This window comes from Cynocephalus volans, chromosome 9 (assembly GCF_027409185.1).
Source record: "Cynocephalus volans isolate mCynVol1 chromosome 9, mCynVol1.pri, whole genome shotgun sequence".
NCBI lineage: Eukaryota > Metazoa > Chordata > Mammalia > Dermoptera > Cynocephalidae > Cynocephalus > Cynocephalus volans.
Window position 1 is genome coordinate 33352717 of NC_084468.1, and position 20984 is coordinate 33373700.

The following is a 20984-nucleotide window of genomic DNA, read 5'->3' on the forward strand; positions in this document are numbered from 1 at the left end:
AATAAATAATAAAAAATGGTTTGGGGGGGAAATGTCTTGTTTTCTTATAATAATGTACAAAGAAGCATTTCAGTTTCTTTAACAGCATGCATGGTTATAACATGAATATCTAGTTGAATGGCCACCCTAGAAATTTTAACAAGCAGACTGAACAAAGAATAAAGATACTCAATATATTATTCTCCTGGAAAACGTAGGCATCTTAGAATACTTTAATTCTCATCAACCCTGATTTGCCTGCTAGTTTTATTTAAGATTTTAGTTCTCTTTTTTTAACCCCATGAATTAGACATTATTATTTTATGCAGCTAATATTTGTTCAAGCTTAGCTGTATATTTACCAGTTTCTCTGCACAATACACTTCTTGCATCTCAAACTTTACATTTGGGACCATTTTCTTCTACCTTCTAAAGGAAGGTAGCCGTAAACTCACATTTTATTTTTCAAAAAATATCTTCTTTTGACCTTTGTCTTGAAAGGTCAAAATAATTTTGTTGGTTATTTAATTCTAGGCTGAGAGTTGATTATCTCTCATCATAGTGAAGATAACATTTCAGTCTTTTTGGCTTCTGTTGCTGCTGCAAAGCTAGCTGAAAACATAATTGTCAATATGTTGTAGGTAATCTTTTCTTTCTGGCTGTTTTAAAGATCCTCTACTGTTTGGGGTGCTCTCCTTTTTCACTATGAAATGGAATTTGTATATTTATATGGAATTCTTTATATTTATTCTGCCTGGAATTTGTGGGCTTTGCTGAATCTGAGGACTGGATCTTTCAACAAATACAGGAAATATTCAGCCATTATTTCTTCAAATACTGCCTCTCCCTGATCTCTCTTATCCATCCTTCTGGAACTCGAAAGATGTGTATAAGATTCTCCTAACCTCACGTTTTTCTCTGTCTTGCTGTGATAAGTTCTGGATAATTTATTCAGATCTGTCTTGCTATTCACTTAGTTTTTTCAGCTGTTTAAGCATTCCATTTAATTCTAATTTTTGTATTTTTCATATCTAGAAGTTGTATTAGTTTCTTTTTAAAATACGCTTTATTGTTTTTCATGATTTCTTGTTTGTGTTGTTTTATTCAATGCCTACTTTTATTCCTTTAAACAAATTAAGTGCTTCTTTTATATTCCAGATAATTTCATAATTTTTAATTTTTTGTGGATTTGATTCAGCTGGTTTTTTTGTTTGTTTCAGCTGGCTCTCACTCATGGTGTCTTGTTTCCTAGAGTTTTATTAATTTGTTGGGGGGGGTGTTAATATTCCTTGGACATTTTAATTTGTTGGAATTCATTAAGGCATTGGTAGTAAGTATACTTCTCAGACACTAGTGATCAGTATCAGAACAGGACTATTTTTAAATAAATTGTAGGCTTGAGATTTGTGAGACTTTACAAATATGATGATTTTGTATCGCAAACCTGCAAGAGACCTAGCTTGTGATTGCAAATATCTGAGAGATTGTTTTTTTCTTCCACCTAATGCAAATGTTATGGTATCAAGTTTTCTTGCTGGTGAACATTTATTTCTGTTTCACCCTCACACTGAATATAAACATATTTGGGGCACAGCCTTTTATAAGGTTTTTCTGTTAGAAAACCTGTTACCCTCTTATCACTTTGAGTAGCACTCTATGTTTTATTTCCTATTTACCATGCATCCATAGATGACAAAGTGACTCTTAGAGGTCACCAGGGTTTAATAAGCAAAAGTTGGCTTTAGTGATTCCTTATTCTAGGATTCCTGCTTTCTCTGTGCCTTTGGCTTCTGTGCATTGCTTAGTTTTACTCCCGCTATGCAACACATTTAAAAAGACATATTTAAAAATACTTAATTCAAAATTTTAGTTGTTTTTAGTATGATTTTTGTGCAGATTTCTTTTCCTCAGTATTACCAGAAATGAAAGTCCAGCATTGTTATATTTCATAATTTACTCTTTTTTTTCCCTAAAATGTATTGAGGTATAGAAATAATAAAGTTAGTGAATTCCTACTGGGAACTTGTAAGAAAGAGTATTTGGATAAACTGATGATGTTAAAAAATAAATTTATATTTTTTATGAGGGTACTTTAAATAGTTCATGGACCCCTTATATTTGTTCAACTGACCAAAAACTACAGTAAAATCTTGAATAGAATTGTCAAGGAAGTATTCCTGATTATAGGTGGAAAACACTCAGTCTTACACCTTGAAGTGTGGTGCTAGCTGTAGAGTTTTCCGTAGATGTCTTTTATTAAGTTAAAGAAGTTCCTTTCTATTCCTTGTTGCTGAGTTTTTGTCCTAAATACATATTAGAATTTTATCAAAGGCTTTTTCTGCATCTATTGATTGATCATATATTTATGTTCTTTATTCCATTAATATGGTATATTATATTGATTTTCCAATGTTAAACTACTTTTGTATTCTGTACTAAATCCCACTTGATCATAGTGTACGTGTTGCTGGACTCTGTTTACTAATATTTTCTTAAGGATTTTCACATCTATATTCGTGAGGGATATATTGGTCTGCAGTTCCTGTTTTGTGTGTTTCTTTTGATGTCTTTGTCTGGCTTTGTGTTTAAGATAATACAGACTTATAGAATGAGTTATAGACTAAGTTATAATATAGACTTATAGAATGCCTTCTGTATTTTCTGGAAGGGTTTTTAAAGGATTATTTCTTCTTTAAATATTTATATAATTTACCTATTATATATTATATATTATGAGGATACTATGAAAAGTTCTTGAAAAAATAGAATTAGAAGATAATATGAATCTTTCCATGAACTTTTTGGAGATCCCTCATATATATTCATTATCATAGCATCTATTTGCTCATTCATTTATTGAATACTAATTATGTTCTGGGATCTGTTCTAATTTCTATGATGTAAAGATGTATAAGAAAGTCTCTGCCTTTCATGAATTCACAGTCTAATGGGAGGAAACAAATGAACAATAATAATTATAATAAATCACAATACATTCCTATACATGATGTAATATAGAGGTGAGCAGAGAGGGCATGCCTGTCTCTAGCGGGAGCTCATAAAGTGTGCTGCCTTTGATTGTGAAGGACTCAGCCAAACAAAGGCAATGCAATGGAAAGAGATTCTGAGCATGGAGAGGACTTTGTGTGAAGACCAGGCTCAGGGTCAAGTGATATCTGAAAACTCAGACTGTGGAGGGTACAAAGTACAACAGCAGTAGAAGATGGAACTTAACTAGAATATATATTTATACGTGCTAAGCATTCTGGCCTTTATCCTCTGGACCACCAGATGCCAGCCAAAGTCTTTAATGATCAAAGTTTTTGTTTTTGTTTTGTCTTGAGATTTTCTCTGCCAGCTCTGTGGAGTATCAGACTGTGGGGAGAGAGTGACAGATAACAGGTCCATCAAATAGACTTTTGACCTCTTCAGATTGAGACAGGGTGAATGTGAAAACAGTGGCCAAATTAAAAAGATATTTATGATGTAAAATTGACAATATTAGCTGGCATTGAAATAAAGAAGGGTGAGTGTGGCTGGTGGGGTACAGAGGACTTATCAGAGTTTCATGGAGACGAGACAGCATCTTGGGAAGCTGCTAAACAAGAAATTAACTGGAACAACCAAACAAGCTAGATGAGCTATCCATATGAATCACTGGCTAAGGAGCTAGGCAAAGAGAATGAATCCAGGCAAAAGAAAATGTGCAGAAACCTGGGAGAGCAGACTAGAATGACTTTAGCAGAGAATGTATGGTGAATCCTCAACAGATTTTCTGAGCTGCCAAGAGTGTAGGAAAAATGATTTAATCTAGTGTCCATGGCCTTAAGTTTGGGTGAGGCAGGAGCTGTAGGAGGTTCTAATCCAGCACGGTCATTTAAGCACTCTTTTATTTTTCATAAAAACTTGGAATTAATCTAAACCCTTTTTGAAGTAAAAGCAAGATGTTTCAAGGATAATGGTATTGATTAATAATTCTCCCCCAACTAATGTACTTCCTGTGGGTAACTCAGACACTGCACAGAGACCTTCATTAACTCTGAAATCACCAAGGAATCATTTAGAAAGCAACTCCCTAAAAACTTAATAGTGCTGCCAAAGTGTTAATGCACCTTTTCAAAGCATTAAGGAGCTGGGCAGATACAAATAGATGTAATGACTATGTGAAAAATAAATGACGACGTAGTTTGTCTCTGATCTACACTTTTTAAAGAGGTCCCTTTTACATGTGAGACACTGTGAGTTAATTTTTCCTGTCTATGACATTCTAATATTTTTAATTGCCAACTGTCTGGATTTGCTGTTGGTATGAATCAGGTCTTTTTATTTAATTAAGCCAGCTTATCTGTCAACCATCATAATCCATTCTCTCTTACTTTTTCATTTCCAGAGCTAGCCATCACATATTAATACAAATATAGGAAAATCTGAGTCATTTTTATAAGTAAGAGCACAGAATACCCATCAGATATGTGCATACACTTCCTTCACTTATTTAGAAAGATTCAAAATAACTTGGTTCCTATTCTGCCAAAAACACAGAAACCAGAAAAGAAATCAATATTTCATTTCATTCATTTACCTCATGATGCGAACCTTCTAAATCCTGTAGTTTATTCCCAGAATTTTATACAGTCTTGCTTTTATATCTGGCCAGTGATAAATTGTATGCCATTCTGTTTCTGGAAGTAATTGACAGCATTGCCTGTCAGCTCAGTTTTGCTGCCAGTGCATGTGTGGGTTTTTCATTCACTCATTCATTAATTGAGCACAACTCTGATTACTGGGGATACAACCATGAATGGGACAAAAGAAAGTTCCAACTCCCTTTGAACTCACATTTTAGTGGAGAGGCTGACAGTAAACAAATAAACAATAGTGATGATTAATGTGCAAAGAATTGAAATAAGCTTGATATAAGGAGGTTCAGTGGCTTTTCTGCAGATGGAGTGCTCAGAAAAGCCCTCTCTGAGGACATAGCACTAAAGCAGACAGTTGAATGACAACAGATGCCATGAGGTGAACCCAGGACTAAGCATTCCAAGAGGAAGTTACAGCTAGGGTGGAGGCGCACGAGTGGGAGTATAACCCAAGAAGCAAATGAAGGCCAGTGCTCCTGGAGTAACGTGAACAGGGCAAGTGGTGAGAGATGAGCTTATGGAGAGAGAGAACATTCAACATAAGTGGTGTGGATTTCATCCCAAGTTCCATGAAGAACTGTTGTAGGGTTTTTAAACAAGGTAGTTGTGGGATCTGATTGACGGTTGGTGGTTGGAGAGAGCAAGTATGGAAACAGGGAGGTAGAGTCCAGATAAACAGTGAATTTGACTTGCATCTAGTAGCAAAGGTGAGAGAACAGATTAATTCAGAATTTGTTTAGAGGCAGAGCAAGAGAACTTATTGATGGATTGGCTATTGAAGGATGTATTAGAGAAAGAGAGGAATCCATCACGAGTAACACAGATTTTTTTGTTTTGACATCCTTTAGTCATTTCATGTAGTTATTCCGTGTTCCTCTTTCTGTGCCTGGCTTATTTCACTTAACATAATTTTCTCCAAGCTTACCCATGTTGCTGCAAATGGCAGAATTTCATTCTTTTTTTAGCAGAGTAGTATTCCATTGTGTATGTGTGCCACATTTTCCTTATCCAGTCATCCACTGATGGACATTTAGGTTGGTTCTATATCTTAGCTATTACAAATAGAGCTGCAATAAACATGGGAGTGCAGGGGGCTCTTTGACATGACGATTTCCATTCCTTTGGGTACATACCCAGCAATGAAATTGTTGGTTGGTTCACATGTTAGTAGTTATTGCACTGATCATTTTCAAAGGTCAGTTCTTTTCACCATTTGTTCCTTTCTGTTGTTCATTTCTATGGCTAGAGCAGACTACAGTATGTGGCTTCCTGGATTTAAATCTGCGTTTTTTCAACTTAGTAACCTCGTGATCCTGCGGGAAGTTTCTTAACCTCTCTACCCTTCATTTTCCTCGTCTAAAAATACTGGAATGATAATTTTACCCATTTCATAGGGTTTTTTTCAGAAGTGACTTAAGAAAATAGTCACTTAGTGCACTACTAGACTACAGTAAGCACTCAGTAAATGTTAGTGATTAGGTGCTTTCTCTCTTTTCCTCCTTACTATTGCTCATTCAGGTCTCAGTACCTAGTAATAATAATTTCAGTAACTTTTTTAAGAAACAAGATATTTCTGTGCTTTGTATCATTCCATAATTATTTTATATACTATTTAGATACTGTTTTTCAGAATTTCTTAACAATAATCCTTGATTAATATATTCCCCCCTCCACATCTGGTAGCATCTGTTTATTTTTAAAATGACTTTTTTGCTGTTTGGATTTTCAAATCTGCTAAGGGCTTTTAAAGAGATTGAATATTATCAGCTTTATTATGAAGTTAGTATTTTTGGCTCTTAAAATGTGTGAGGGAGGATGGGCTTCTGATTTCAAGATTACTTAAATTTTATGAGAATGCTTCATATACTGCCTTCAGAACCATCACACAATGTGGGTCTTACTTAAATGCACTGCTCCTCAGCAGGGTGTCCTGCTTTCTCTATGGGCTTAGAACCATATTAGATCTAAGGTTGGAAAAGACCCTGTTTGTTTAGATCACAGGACAACCTAAAAGACCTCATATTCCTCTGAATTTTGATTTGCACATAAACACTGGTTCCTGTTACTCTGCCAGGCTTCAGCTGCATTTCAGACTCTCGTGATTGGTATTTGCTTCTCAAAATAGGCTTGAGAACAGTAGGAAAATAGAGTAGGTCAGCGTGGCATATGGGTGAATTTTCATGGACAGACGTGCTTGAGAATGGTAAGGAAATTCTTTTAAATTGTTGTCTTTGTTACAAATGTGGTATGCAGATGGTTCATAATTGTGGCTGGGATTGAGGTACATTTAGCAAATACCATTTTTCATGAGAGAACACGTTAACCTAATTTTTGAAAACTGTGCTTCTCATGTTTCACTGAAGTTAGTTGAGCAAGGAACAGCCTCCCTTTACTGTAAGAATCTTACAGTGTCATCTTAATGCAGGAGAATCATTCAGTACAGGTGGCTTTGGGATCCCTTTCTGTGCAAAATGTTCAACACTAAATACATGCATGTTCTGTGATTCTTCTGGTTTCAGGTTCCCTGTTTCTTCTTGTATTTTTCTAATGACAGGAGATAATAATTTATTTCAGAACTTTTACATGATGTGGAACATGTCAAATAGTTCCCGTGTCTGATACAACAGTAAGCCCCCAAGCCCAGGGTCAGAGATAATGTTCCATTAAATCACTGGCCAGTCGAATCTACAGTGAGTGGGATATGCTAGCTTTTGATATTTGCTTCTGCAATTTGTCCCTCCTAATGATTGTGCTCATTGCATGGATGCTGTGCCAAATTTGGTAAAAGTCACATTATTTCTAAATAATCTAGGAAACAATGATATAGTGTGGATTTTGTTGGAAATGAATAAATGAATTATTCAACGTGTGTGTGCGTTTGAATATTTTATACTTTATGGAGTTAAATTGCCTGATAGCCCTACATTGTTTCCTTCTTCCTCTTCCAAAGACATTGTGATTACAGCTGTTTAAAAGCTTCACGTGAAGACCTACATGGGCCTAAAGAATCAATTGTGATTTCTTAGCCCTGGCAGCACACAAAGAACTGACCAGTGGGGCTCTTGTCCGTCCTGCAGACTTCCCGTACGTGCCTTATGAGTGGATGTCTGTGGAATTAAGAGCAGATCTATCCCCAAAGTCAAATATACCATCATTTCACGATGCAGCACCTCAACTTGATTATATTTATGTTCATATTTGTTTTTTTAGTTTTTATTTTTTCCAGAAACATATATGTGGCCATACTCACTTTCTGTGTGCTGGTTTTTCCACTACAGACACGGGAGCAGAAAGACAGGCACTACGAGAAAACGTGTATCCTAAACTGAGAGAATTCTGCAGAGAAAACTATGGATTGGAATTTCAGGTAACTCTAATGTAAATCTCATTTTTAATTATGTCAGCTAAATAACTAGGGCTTGTTTCTTGGCACATGAAAGACAAGTTTTAAGCCCTGATAAATTTCATTTCTTTAAGCATGGGTAAAAAAAAAAAAAAAAAATTGGAAAATAGAAATAAAATATTTAGTCATTTTTGGTGTTTTGTACTTTTATGCTATGCTTCTTGGACCCTGCCTGGTACAGTCTTATCTTTTTCTTTGAACCATATTTATTTGCTTTTTTTTTTGACAGTCTTCATCATTATCAAAAAGGTGAAAGTTGCTGAGTTCCTGCCTTTAAGCTATGGTCTCTAGAAATGTTTTGTATGAAAAAATTGGGACTAACTTTTTTGAAATATTTCCTTTCAGCAGCTTTCCCAGTCCTTGCCTTCAATCTTAACTTTTAGTTTTTAATTTCATTGTAGAATATCCTTTTTCCTGAGCATTTCAGGGCTTTACCATTTACAAAAAAAAAAAAAAAAAGTATATCAGCCTTTCAAGAGACAGTAACTGCACATGTCATTGCTAAAGTTCATGAACACCCTGACATTTTTATATACCATTGATTTTGCCTCTTAATACTTGAAAACATTGGGTGTATCTTGGATATTCAAAAATGGAAGTACAACAGGATAACGTTATTTAATCTGAATTTCTGAACCTCTTTTACAGTGGGAATCTTAACTCTCTGGTGCTATCTAAACTACACATTTACGTTGTCAAGTGATGAATATGTAATAGAGGTTTGTGGAGCCAGAGTGCAAAATGCACTGTTGTTAGTGGAAGAAAATTTCACCCTTCGTTTGTTTCCTCCTGGATAAATTTCTTATCTTGGAGTACCTGATGATGCCTTCTAGTATGATGTATAAAGTAATAGTCTCAAAATCACTTCAGTCTCAATGCATGATGTCAGTCAGCAGCAGGCTGTTATGACACTCACATTGAATGATTACTCATAACTCACAATTTACTTGACAAATTGTGAACCCAGATTAAATTCCTTGTCATGAATTTAGCACTGCCTTCTCCAAGGAATCTGGTCCTGCTGATAACAGGGTCCTAATTGTTCTAAAATTTCCAATCTGTCAAGATTCCCAAAGACTTAGACAGTCCTCAGAGACTCTGTTACCATAGAGGGGAAAAATGTGTCTGAGAATATTAATCCCATCTTTGAGTTTGTTTCGTTTTGCATTATTTTTGTCAGTAGAGGAAGGCAGTTGTTGAGCTATAGAACAGCCTCTATAAAACATGGTATTGACTAGGACTAGCTGGTGGGGGGGGGGAATAGATTTTCTAAATTAGAGGTAGGCAAAGAGAAGACAGATACAGCCAAAGGAAAACGGTAGAAGTCGAGGCCTCAAGGCCCATTGAATAAACCAATGGCCAGGATTCTTCTAGGCAGGTGCACTGAATCAGTAGACAAGATGCTGGCCAGCAGTGGAAACAGCACTGGGCACCAAAGATGAGCCCCAGCCCTCTTACGGGGAGTCCCTGAACCTGTGCCTTCAGGTCACTGTCAAAAATAGGGACAATAACAGCCTACACATCTGAGGTTGTATTTGGAATAAAGTAAAATATGAAAGGTTGCATTTGCTTCTCAGCTGTAAGCTTAACAGGAGCTCAAAAACATCATATCTGAATCTTCTAATATACTTTTTAGTATAGTCTTTTATGGCAGGTTAATCTAGATCTTCTCTGGGAGGATATGTTTTCTAGAGAGACCATTCTCTTTTCTCAGCTGCAACAAAATATGATGCCAAAAGCTTCCTGTAAAGCCAATTTATCCCACAGTATTCCAGATTCCATCTTTGGTTGTGCACTGAACCTGGGAAAAGTGGATTTCTTAGAGTTACTCAGACATACCAGTCTATTTCACGCCCACTTGCCTTTGCTCGTGCCAGTTCTGTCTGCCTGCAGTGCTTTTCAGTCTGCTTCTTCCTCTGCTTCCCCTCCTGGATCCTGCTCATTCTTAAGGCTCGTCCCCTCTGATCTCAAGTTGTGCCCCTTTCCCTTAGCCTACTCGCCTGTAGCCACATGTGCTGCTTTTGGTTCCCTGAACACCCCAAGCCATTACCACTTAAGAACTTTGCCCTGGCTGTTCTCTCTGCCGGGAATACTCATCCCCTTCATCTTCACATGGCTGCTTTCTTATTGTTCCTCAGGTCTCTGCTGAAATGTCACTTCCTAGAGATGCTTCCCTACTCACCCAATCTAAAGTAAACACCTTCCTTTAATATCACCCTATTCTAGTTCTTTGCATAGCATGTGTCAGCATCAGATATTCTTCTTGTTTACTTATGTATCAGCTTGCTTATTGTCTTTTTCTTACTAGATTGTAAATTCCACAAGAACAGGGGCTTGTCTGCCTTTATGACAGTTACGTTCCCAGTCCTAGAATAGTACTTGGCGCATAGGAAAATGCCACAAGAATTTGTTGAACAAATGAATGAATTGCCTGTATGAAAAAAAGTGAATTAATAAAGACTCAGCCCAAACATTAATTGCTTAAGAAAGCCTTCTCTGGTAACCCCCATCCCTCCCAGGATATGCCATGTACTCTCTTCTTTGAACCACCAAAATCCTCTGTGTAACTCTCAATCATTCATCCAATTTATTCAAGAAGTATTTGTTGAGCACTGACCACATGTCAGTTAGCATTCTAAGTGCAGGGAATACAGGCGCAAACTAAGCAGACCCTCTTCTGTGGATTTTCCAATATCGTTGGGGGAGGCATACAATAAACAGATAAATTTCAGTGGTAAGAAATGCATTTTATTGGGTAAATGCTTCTTTGAAAAACAAAGCAGGGTAAGTTTAGGGAATGCCAGGTAGTCAGAGAAGGACTCAGTGATAAGATGACCTTTGAGCAGAGATTTGCAGAAAGTGACAGAGCAAGTCATGCAGATGTCTAAGGTGGGAGGAGTCCAGGCATAGGGAACAAGGAAAAAGTTCTGAGGTGGGAGTGTGTTTAGAATATTACAGGAACAGTAAAGAAGCCACACAAGGTAGGGCAAGATGGTAGACTAGAGGTGCCCCACCCATGATCCTCCCACAGAAAGGGGCCAAAGCAAGGAAAGGACAGCTAAGTACAGGGGAAAGCATCAGTGGGAGAGTGTGGGAGGGCAGTGGGAGCCTGGTGAGGACCCCATGGAGCACAAAAACCAAGCAAAGTGATGTAGAGGAGAAAGAGGAATGAGGCCTCAGCCACCACCACCTCTCCAAACCAAGATCAGCCAGGAGAAATTCTCCCTTGCACCAGAAAGAATCAATTCAGCTGTGAATACTTCCCAGCGGTAACCCTCTTCCTGCTCTGGCCCCAGCCTACTCCCACTACCTCCAATGTGCCTGTGCCATTGTCTAGCCTCAAAGCCCTGACCCTTCTCTCCATACAGTTCATACTGTGCAGTGCATCCTCCTATGCCACCGACATTGCCCACACAGCACTGAGCAACTGCGTGGCTCCAGCGCTCCAGGCACCTGGTGGCTCTAGCCTTCCAGCCACCTGTATGGCCTGGCTGCCCACGTGGCCCCACCCACTAATGTGGGCCCAGCTGTCTAGCTGCCTTTGTAGCCCCATCTGCCTGGCTGCCCACATGGCTCCCCTTGCCCGTGTGAACCCAACAACCCAGCCAGCCATGCAGCCCCACCCACCCACATAGGCCCTGTCATCCAGCTTCCTACACGGCCCCACCCACCTGCATGGGCCAAGCAATCAAGCCGTCCACGCAGCCCCAGACATCCTGCCTCTTGCACCAGTCCCAGCCACCACAACCACCCACATAGCCCACCCACACACATGGACCCAACCATCCTGCCACCTGCAGGACTCCAGGTGCCCCAGCTGCCTACATGGCCCCCACCACCTGCACAGGCCCAGCCATGCATGCAGCTCCAGCCACAGACATAGCTGCTGGCATCAACCAGAAATACCGAGTCTACCCAGAACTGCTGAGTCTACCTGGAACAACTGAAACTACTAAGGCTACCAGGAACCAAAACTAAAACACCCCTTCCACGGGAAATATACAACAAATCTACAGGAGGGAGTCTCTCTCCTCAAAAGCCACCCAAGAGTAATAGAAGAAGCAACCATCAGATGACTAAGCAGCAATAGAGAAATACTGGAAATATAAAAAAAACAAAATATGACACCACCAAAGGAACACTATAATTCTCAAATACCAAATCCCATACAACAGGAAACTCTTTGTCTGAAAGGGAATTTCGAGTAACAGTCTTAAAGAAACTCAGTGAGATACAGGAAGACTCAGTTAGACAGTACAACAAAATGAGAAAATTAATCCAGGACATGAAGGAGGAAATTTACAAAGAGATAAATATCATAAAAAATAATGTAGCAGAACTGCTGGAACTGAAAGACTCATTCAACGAAATAAAAACTACAATTGAGAGTGTAAACAGCAGGATAGAGCAAGCAAAAGAAAGAATTCCTGATCTTGAAGACAGTCTTTTTGAAATAACCCAAGCAGACAAAAAAAACAAAAATCAAAAAGTGAAGAAAATCTAAAAGGCTGTAGACCACCATAAGTGCACAAACATACAAATTGTGGGTATTCCAGAAGGGGAGGAGAAAGTAAAGGACACTGAAAACATATTCAATGAAATAATAGTGGAAAACTTACAAGATACAGGTAGAGATATGGATTTCCCAATCCAAGAGGCTCAAAGATCCCCAAACAGATTCAATCTAAAAACGTTCTCTTTAAGACACATTGTAGTCAAACTGTCAAAAGTCAAAGACAAAGAGAGAATCCTAAAAATAGCAAGAGAAAAGTATCAAGTCACCTATAAGGGAGTTCCCATCAGACTAACAGCAGACTTCTCAGCAGAAACCCTATAGTCCAGAAGAGAATGACTAAAAGAAAAAAACTGCCAGCCAAGAATGTTATACCCAGCAAGACTGTCCTTCATAAATGAAGGAGAAATAGTATATTTCCCAGACAAACAAAAGCTGTGGAAGTTCACCACCACACACCAGCTCTGTAAGAAATCCTTAAAATAGTCCTGCAAATGGAACCCAAAAAGCAATAACCACCAAGAATACACAAGAAACACTGGGGAAGGGACTGCCTCTTCAGCAAATGGTGCTGGGATAACTGGATATCCATATGCAGGAGAATGAAACTAGATCCATACCTCTCACCGTATACTAAAATCAACTCAAAATGGATTAAGGATTTAAATATACACCCTGAAACAATAAAAGTTCTTAAAGAAAACATAGGAGAAACACTTCAGGAAATAGGACTGGGCACAGACTTCATGAATACGACCCCAAAAGCACGGCCAACCAAAGGAAAAATAAACAAATGGGATTATATCAAACTAAAAAGCTTCTGCACAGCAAAAGAAACAATTCACAGAGTTAAAAGACAACCAACAGAGTGGGAGAAAATATTTGCAAAATATACATCTGACAAAGGATTAATATCCAGAATATATAAGGAACTCAAACAACTTTACAAGAAGAAAACAAGCAACCCAATTAAAAAATGGGCAAAAGAGCTAAGTAGGCGTTTCTCTAAGGAAGATATACAAATGGCCAACAGACATATGAAAAAATGCTCAACATCACTCAGCATCCAGGAAATGCAAATCAAAACCACACTGAGATACCATCTCACCCCAGTTAGGATGGCTAAAATCCAAAAGACTCTGAACGATAAATGCTGGTGAGGTTGCGGAGAAAAAGGAACTCTCATACATTGTTGGTGGGACTGCAAAATGGTGCAGCCTCTATGGAAAATGGTATGGAGGTTCCTCAAACAATTGCAGATAGATCTACCATACGACCCAGCTATCCCACTGTTGGGAATATACCCAGAGGAATGGAAATCATCAAGTCGAAGGTATACCTGTTCCCCAATGTTCATCGCAGCACTCTTTACAATAGCCAAGAGTTGGAACCAGCCCAGATGTCCATCATCAGATGAGTGGATAGGGAAAATGTGGTACATCTACACAATGGAATACTACTCAGCTATAAAAACGAATGAAATACTGCCATTTGCAACAACATGGATGGACCTTGAGAGAATTATACTAAGTGAAACAAGTCAGGCACAGAAAGAGAAATACCACATGTTCTCACTTATTGCTGGGAGCTAAAAATTAATATATAAATTCACACACACACACACACACATACACACACACACACACACACAAAACCGGGGGGGGGGGAAGAAGATATAACAACCACAATTACTTGAAGTTGATACGACAAGCAAACAGAAAGGACATTGTTGGGGGGAGGGAGAAGGGAAGGAGGTCTTGGTGATGGGAAGCAATAATCAGCCACAATGTATATCGACAAAATAAAATTTAAAAAAATAAATAAATAAAGTAAAAAAAAAAAAATACACAAGAAAGAACAAACACCACTGGTAGAGCAGATACACAAATGAGAAAGAGAAAGAAACTATACCATACCACCTCAAAAAACCTATGAACCCTGAAGAGAAACAATAAAAGTGAAAGAAAGGAACAAAAGATACTTAAATTAACCATAAGAAAAGCAACTAAATGTCAGGAGTAAGACAGTACCTTTCAGTAACAACCCTGAATGTAAATGGATTAAACTCCCAATTCAAAAGACACAGACTGACTGATTGGATTAAAAAGACGAGACTCAACTATATGCTGTCTACAAGAGACTTACTTCACCTGTAAAGACACAGAGTAAAAGAGAAGGGATAGGGAAAGATACACCACAACTGGAAACCAAGTAGCTATTCTTATATCAAATAAACTTTAAAAAAAATAATGCATTTTATAAAATATTTGGTGTCTACAGCTTTTTTACAAAAATAGCTAATTCAGGCTTGGAACAAGTTTGTTCTGATACATAAGGTTATGCTCACCCTTCTATTAAAATCAATCTGATGATATAAGACTTGCCCTCAGTTCTCTTCAGGACCACTGCTAGGTCAGAACCAGAAATTTGGAGTATTGTGAAATTTTTTCAATGTTTCAAATCAGAGCCAGGCTTTACAGGTAAAAATAGATGGCTTATTAGTGAGTTGGTTAGAACGCCGTGTTATAACACCAAGGTCAAGAGTTCTGATCCCCATACAGGCTAGCCCCCCCCCCCAAAAAAAAAAAACAGAACAGATAGATTGAGTAGGAATCACACATTACATAAGCACTCCTGTGTTTTGAGCCCTCAATTCAACTGCCCTAATGGACAGGAGCTCTCAGATGAGAATGGGGACTAGGTTTCCCCGCATGTCCCAGGCTGGAGGCGTGTGTGCAAGGACTCTTTCACCAGAGAGCTTGACTTTTACTTTCCCACTCAGTACTTCTTGCTACTTCAGGAGCCTCCTTAGCAGGTTTATGGTTTAACTTAGCTGCACATATGGCAACAAGACTACTGCTCTGATTTAGGACACTTTCATAAAGCTTTATGCTACTGCTGTGCAATAGTCACTTTACACTGTGTGTTCTGAAAGCTCTGTATAAATCAAGACTGAGTTAAATCATACACTATTTAAATACACTAGGCACATTCACTATAGAGGAATCATTTTATAGGGGTTGAAGAGATCTTCAGTAAGAAAAGTGAATCTGCTGCTTTAGGGGCAGCTGTGAGTTTACTGTTTTCTGGAGAGAAAAACATCAAGAAGGACAGGAGCCAAGTTTGTTTTAAAAGCAATGAATCAAAACAGCCTGAATGGATAGATGGCTCCCCTGAGGGGCTTGAAGTGCAACTAAGATGTCAACTATAAGAATAGCAATTCCGTATACTTATTAGATTATTTTATATCCGTCACCCTTCCCATGGCTGTAATAATGAAGAGTGAACAAGACCAAGGGTAAGTACAACCCACTCAAATTCAAGCCACATGCCAACCTGGACTGCAGTACAGAAGCTCTACACACCCTGGATTGGGAACATTTCGGCCAGCGGAGTGCAAGATGCAGGAATGACCATCTACTCTTTAGGGTTCTGATGACTCCGCTCCAGAAAGGTGCATGAAGAAGTCCCCAGGCTCTGTCATGTCGACATCTTCAGTGTTGGGGACATGCCAGCTTTCTCGGTTCTGGATGAAATTCCAGAGCTGCACTGAATTGAAGAAAGAACCTCACAGAGCCTTCAGAACTGAGCCATTTCCGAGGTTTCTTAGGCTCTACAAGCTGCCCATCAGGGTAGGCATGGTAGTAAAGGCATTTGCTTCCAAATAAGCAGGTCTCCTTGCCCTGTTCAAAGTACTTACAAGGTTTTTTCCCATCCCCTGTTTGAAAGCTTCAATCAACTCGTTCTTTTTATTCTGATCTTCTACCCAATACACACTTGTAATTAAAAACTCTGATACCACACAGCATTCTGGACATGACTTAATGATTGGGTTTTCAAACTGCTTGGCACACCTCCACTGCCGGATGTAGGACAAGCAGTACATGTCGTTGCAGTTGGAGAGAATCCCAAATCTCTCAGAAACAGATGCCTTCTCCATGATCACTTCCGTGCAGATACTGCACACTTTGTCCTGACTTGCCTGGAAGGCAAAGGCCTTTTCCATCTCATGTTCGAATCTCAACATGCAGATCTTCTTGTCGGCTTTCCTTTGCTCTGAGTCAAAGGGGCATAGCCTACAGATTTCACGCACTTCCCAATGCGGGCAGACACAGCCATCCCCAAACCGTCACTCCCCAGCAGGTGTGTGGGGCCAGAGTTGCTGCTCACTGCTGCAGGAGCTGCTGGACTCCAGGTCATCAAGGCCACTCCTGATGGCATCCAGGTAGGAATGCAGGTTCATCTCCAAGCTGGGCTGGGCATCCCTGCAGCCAGCTGGATTGCTCACCATGCTCAAGTGAGTCTTCTCTTCAGCCATGCCAGAGAGATTTTGGCCTCTAAGTACCAATATTCTCTTTTCATGCTTCCCAGGTTCATGTGACTTAATTTTCACAATAGATGCAGTAAGGTTGGAAGGAGCGTGAGGACTGTGGAACCCCGGGGAGGGCACACTGTGGGGCATGGTGCCCACAGCACCATCAGCTGCAGCAGCAGGACTCATGTGATTGTATCTGCACCAAGTTCCATAGGTAAAGTAGCCTTTGTGATAGTATTTTCAGATGGTGGATGGCTTGCTGTTTGCCAAGTCATGTGAGAACAGGCACTGGCTTCCTTCCTGACATACACCATGTGTAAAATACTTGCAAGTGACCTGCTTGGTACTCATGGTGGTTAGGCGGGGATGCAGCTATTGCACTGCTGCCTCTAGCCGCTGCTGCCTCCACCTCAGTCTGGCCCAGCCTGGCCCGTGCAGCCCAGATAAAATAGGCTTTAAACCAAAAACCATAAAAAGACAAAGAAGGCCAATATATAATGATAAAGGGATCTATCCAGCAAGTAGACCTAGCAATCATAAATATATGTGCACCCAACACTGGAGCATCCAGATATATAAAGCAGGTGCTATTAGACCTAAAGAAAGAGATAGACCCCAATATGATAATAGTTGTGGACCTGAACACACCTCTCTCAACATTGGACAGATCATCTAGGCAAAAAATCAACAGAGAAACACAGGATTTAAACCACACTTTAGACCAATTGGGACCTGGCAGATATCTACAGAACTTGTTATCCAACAACTACAGAATATACATTCTTCTCATCAGCACATGGAATATTCTCCAGGGTAGACCGAATGTTAGGTCACAAATAAAGTCTTGACAAATTTTTAAAAATTGAAATCATTTCAAGTATCTTTTCAGACCACAATGGATTGGAACTAGAAATGAATAACAAGCAAAACTCTGGAAACTGTACAAATGAATGGAAATTAAATAACATGCTCCTGAACAACCTATGAGTCTAAGAAGAAATTAAACAGGAAATCAAAAAATTTCTTGAAACTGCTGAAAATAAAGACACGTCATACCAAAACCTGTGAGGTACTACAAAAGCAGTATTGAGAGGGAAGTTTATTGCAATCAATACTTACATCAAAAGAATAGAAAGATTTCAAATAAACAGCCTTACACTATACCTCAGAGAACTAGAAAAACAAGAAAATCCAATCCCAAATTAGTAGATGGAAAGAAATAATTAAGATCAGAGCAGAACTGAATGAAATAGAGACCCCCAAAATGATACAAAAGATTAATGAGACAATAAGTTGATTTTTTGAGAAGATAAACAAAATAGACCAACCGTTAGCTAGGATTATCAAAAAAAAAAAAAAGAGAGAGAGAGAGAAGACCCAAATAGCACAAATCAGAAATGAAAGAGAAGACATTACAACTGATACCACAGAAATACAAAGAATCGATAGAGACTATTACAAACAACTACAAGCCAACAAATTTGAAAACACAGAAGAAATGGATAAATTTCTGGACACATAGAAACTACCAAGTCTGAACAAAGAGGATATAGAAAACCTGAACAGACCAATAACAGACAACAAGGTTGAAGCAATAATCAGCAGTCTCTCAACAAAGAAAATCTCAGGATCAGATGGCTTTACTGCTGAGTCTGAGAAACCTTTAGAGAAGTAATACCAATTCTCTTCAAACTATTACAAAAAATTGAAACAGAGGCCACTCTCCCAGACTCATTCTATGAGGTCAGCATCACCCTGATGCCAAAACCAGACAAAGATACAACAAAAAAAGAAAACTACAGGCAAATATCTTTGATGAACATAGATGCAAACATTCTCAACAAAATATTATCAAACAGAATACAGCAACACATCATAAAATCATTTGCCATGATCAAGTGGGATTCATCCCAGGGATCCAAAGATTGTTCAACTTATGCAAGTCAATAAATGTGATACACCACTTCAACAAAATGAAGGGCGAAAACCATATGATTATCTCAATAGATACAAAAAAAGCATCTGACATAGTTCAACATCGCTTTGTGATAAAGACTCTCAGCAATATAGGTATAGAAGAAAAATATTACAACACAACAAAAGCCATATATGACAGACCTACTGCCAATATCATCTTCAATGGGAAAAGCTGAAAACTGTTCCTTGAAGAACAGGAACAAGACAAGGATGCCCACTCTACCACTCCTATTAAACATGGAATTGAAAGTACTAGCCAGAGAAATCAGTTAAGAGAAAGAAATAAAGGGCATCCAGATTGGAAAAGATGAAGTCAAACTGTCCCTGTTTGCAGATGACGTGATCCTCCTATATAGAGAAAAACCTAAAGACTCTACCAAAAAACTTCTAAAGATGATAAATGATTTCAGTAAAGTTGCAAGATACAAAGTTAACATGTAAAAATCAGTAGTGTTTTTGTACTCCAACAATGAACTAGCAGAGAAAGAAATCAAGAAAGCAAGCCCATCTGTAATAGTCATCAAAAATAAAATAAAATACCTAGGAATCAGTTTAACCAAGGAGGTGAAAGATCTCTACAATGAGAACTACAAATTACTGCTAAAAGAAATTAAAGAGGACACAAAAAGATGGAAAGACATTCCATGCTCTTGGATTGGAGGAATCAACATTGTGAAAATGTCTGTACTACCCAAAGTGATCTACAGCTTCAATGCAATCCTCTTCAAAATACTAATGACATTCTTCACAGAAATAGAAAAAATAATCCTAACATTCATATGGAACAACAAAAAACCCTGAATAGCCAAAGCAATCCTGACAAAAAAAAATGAAGTCAAAGGCATTACACTACCTGAGCTCAAATTATGCTACAAAGCTATAGTAACCAAAACAGTGTGGTACTGACATAAAAACAGACACTTGGACCAATGCAACATTATAAAGAACCCAGAAATCAACCCACACACTTACAGCCAACTGTTCTTTGACAAAGGCACCAAGAACATACAATGGGGAAGAGACTGCCTCTTCAATAAATGGTGCTGGGAAAACTGGACATCCATAAGTAGAAGAATGAAACCAGACCCATACCACTTGCCATATACAGAAATCAACTCAAAATACATTAAAGACTTAAATATAAGACCTGAAACTATAAAACTCCTAGAAGAAAATATAAGGGAAACACTTCAGGAAGTAGGACTGGGCAAAGACCTTATGAATAAGACCCCAAAAGCACAGGCAAGAAAAGAAAAAACAATGGTGTTATATCAAACTAAAAAACTTCTGCACAGCAAAAGGAACAATTAACAGTGAAAAGACAGCCTAGAGAATGGGAGAAAATACTTGCAAACCACGTACCTGAAAGGGATTAATATCCAGAATATACATGGAACTCAAACAACTTAACAGTAGAAAAATAAGTAACCCAGTTAAAATATGGGCAAAGGAGGTGAATAGGCATTTCTCAAAGGAAGATAGACAAATGGCCAACAGACACATGAAAAAATGTTCAGCATCACTAAGCATCAGGGAAATGCCAATCAAAACCACATTGAGATATCATCTCATCCCAGTTACACTGGCTGTTATCAGAAATACAGAGAATAACAAATGCTGGCAAGGATGCAGAGAAAGGGGAACTCTCCTACACTGTTGGTGGGACTGTAAAGTAGTGCAGCCGTTCTGGAAAATAGTATGGAGGTTTCTGAAACAACTACAGGTAGAACTGCCATACAGTCCAGCAGTCCCACTACTGCATATATAACCAAAGGAATGGAAATCACCGTGTTGAAGGGATACCTGCTCTCCCATGTTTATTATAGCTCTATTTACGGTAGCCAAGAGTTGGAACCAAACTAAATGTCCATCAACACATGACTGGATAAGGAAAATGCTGTTATGGAATATTACTCTGCCATAAAAATAAGAGTGAAATTCTGCCATTTGCAACAATGTGGGTGAATTTAGGGAAAATTATGTTAAGTGAAATAAGCCAGGCACAGAAAGAGAAATACCACATGTCCTTAACTCATCAATAGGAGCTAAAAACAAATAAATAAACAAATAAAATTTTTAAAAAGAAAGATACAACAATCACACTACATTGAACTTTCAAAAGGTGAGGACAGAACTGGGGTTACCAAAGGTGGGATC

At 38.5% G+C, this 20984-nt stretch overlaps 1 protein-coding gene and 1 pseudogene across 1 annotated transcript in view; one reads left to right on the forward strand and one right to left on the reverse strand.

Annotated features, from left to right (window-relative positions):
• NWD2 (NACHT and WD repeat domain containing 2) overlaps positions 1-20984 on the forward strand; it is a 187205-nt gene that overhangs the window by 65786 nt on the left and 100435 nt on the right. Inside the window, exon 2 of the mRNA XM_063107329.1 lies at positions 7898-7986. Within this exon, the coding sequence (XP_062963399.1) occupies positions 7898-7986 (89 nt within the window). The remainder of the gene's footprint in view (positions 1-7897; positions 7987-20984) is intronic.
• On the reverse strand, positions 15960-17201 carry LOC134385583 (E3 ubiquitin-protein ligase makorin-2-like; annotated as a pseudogene).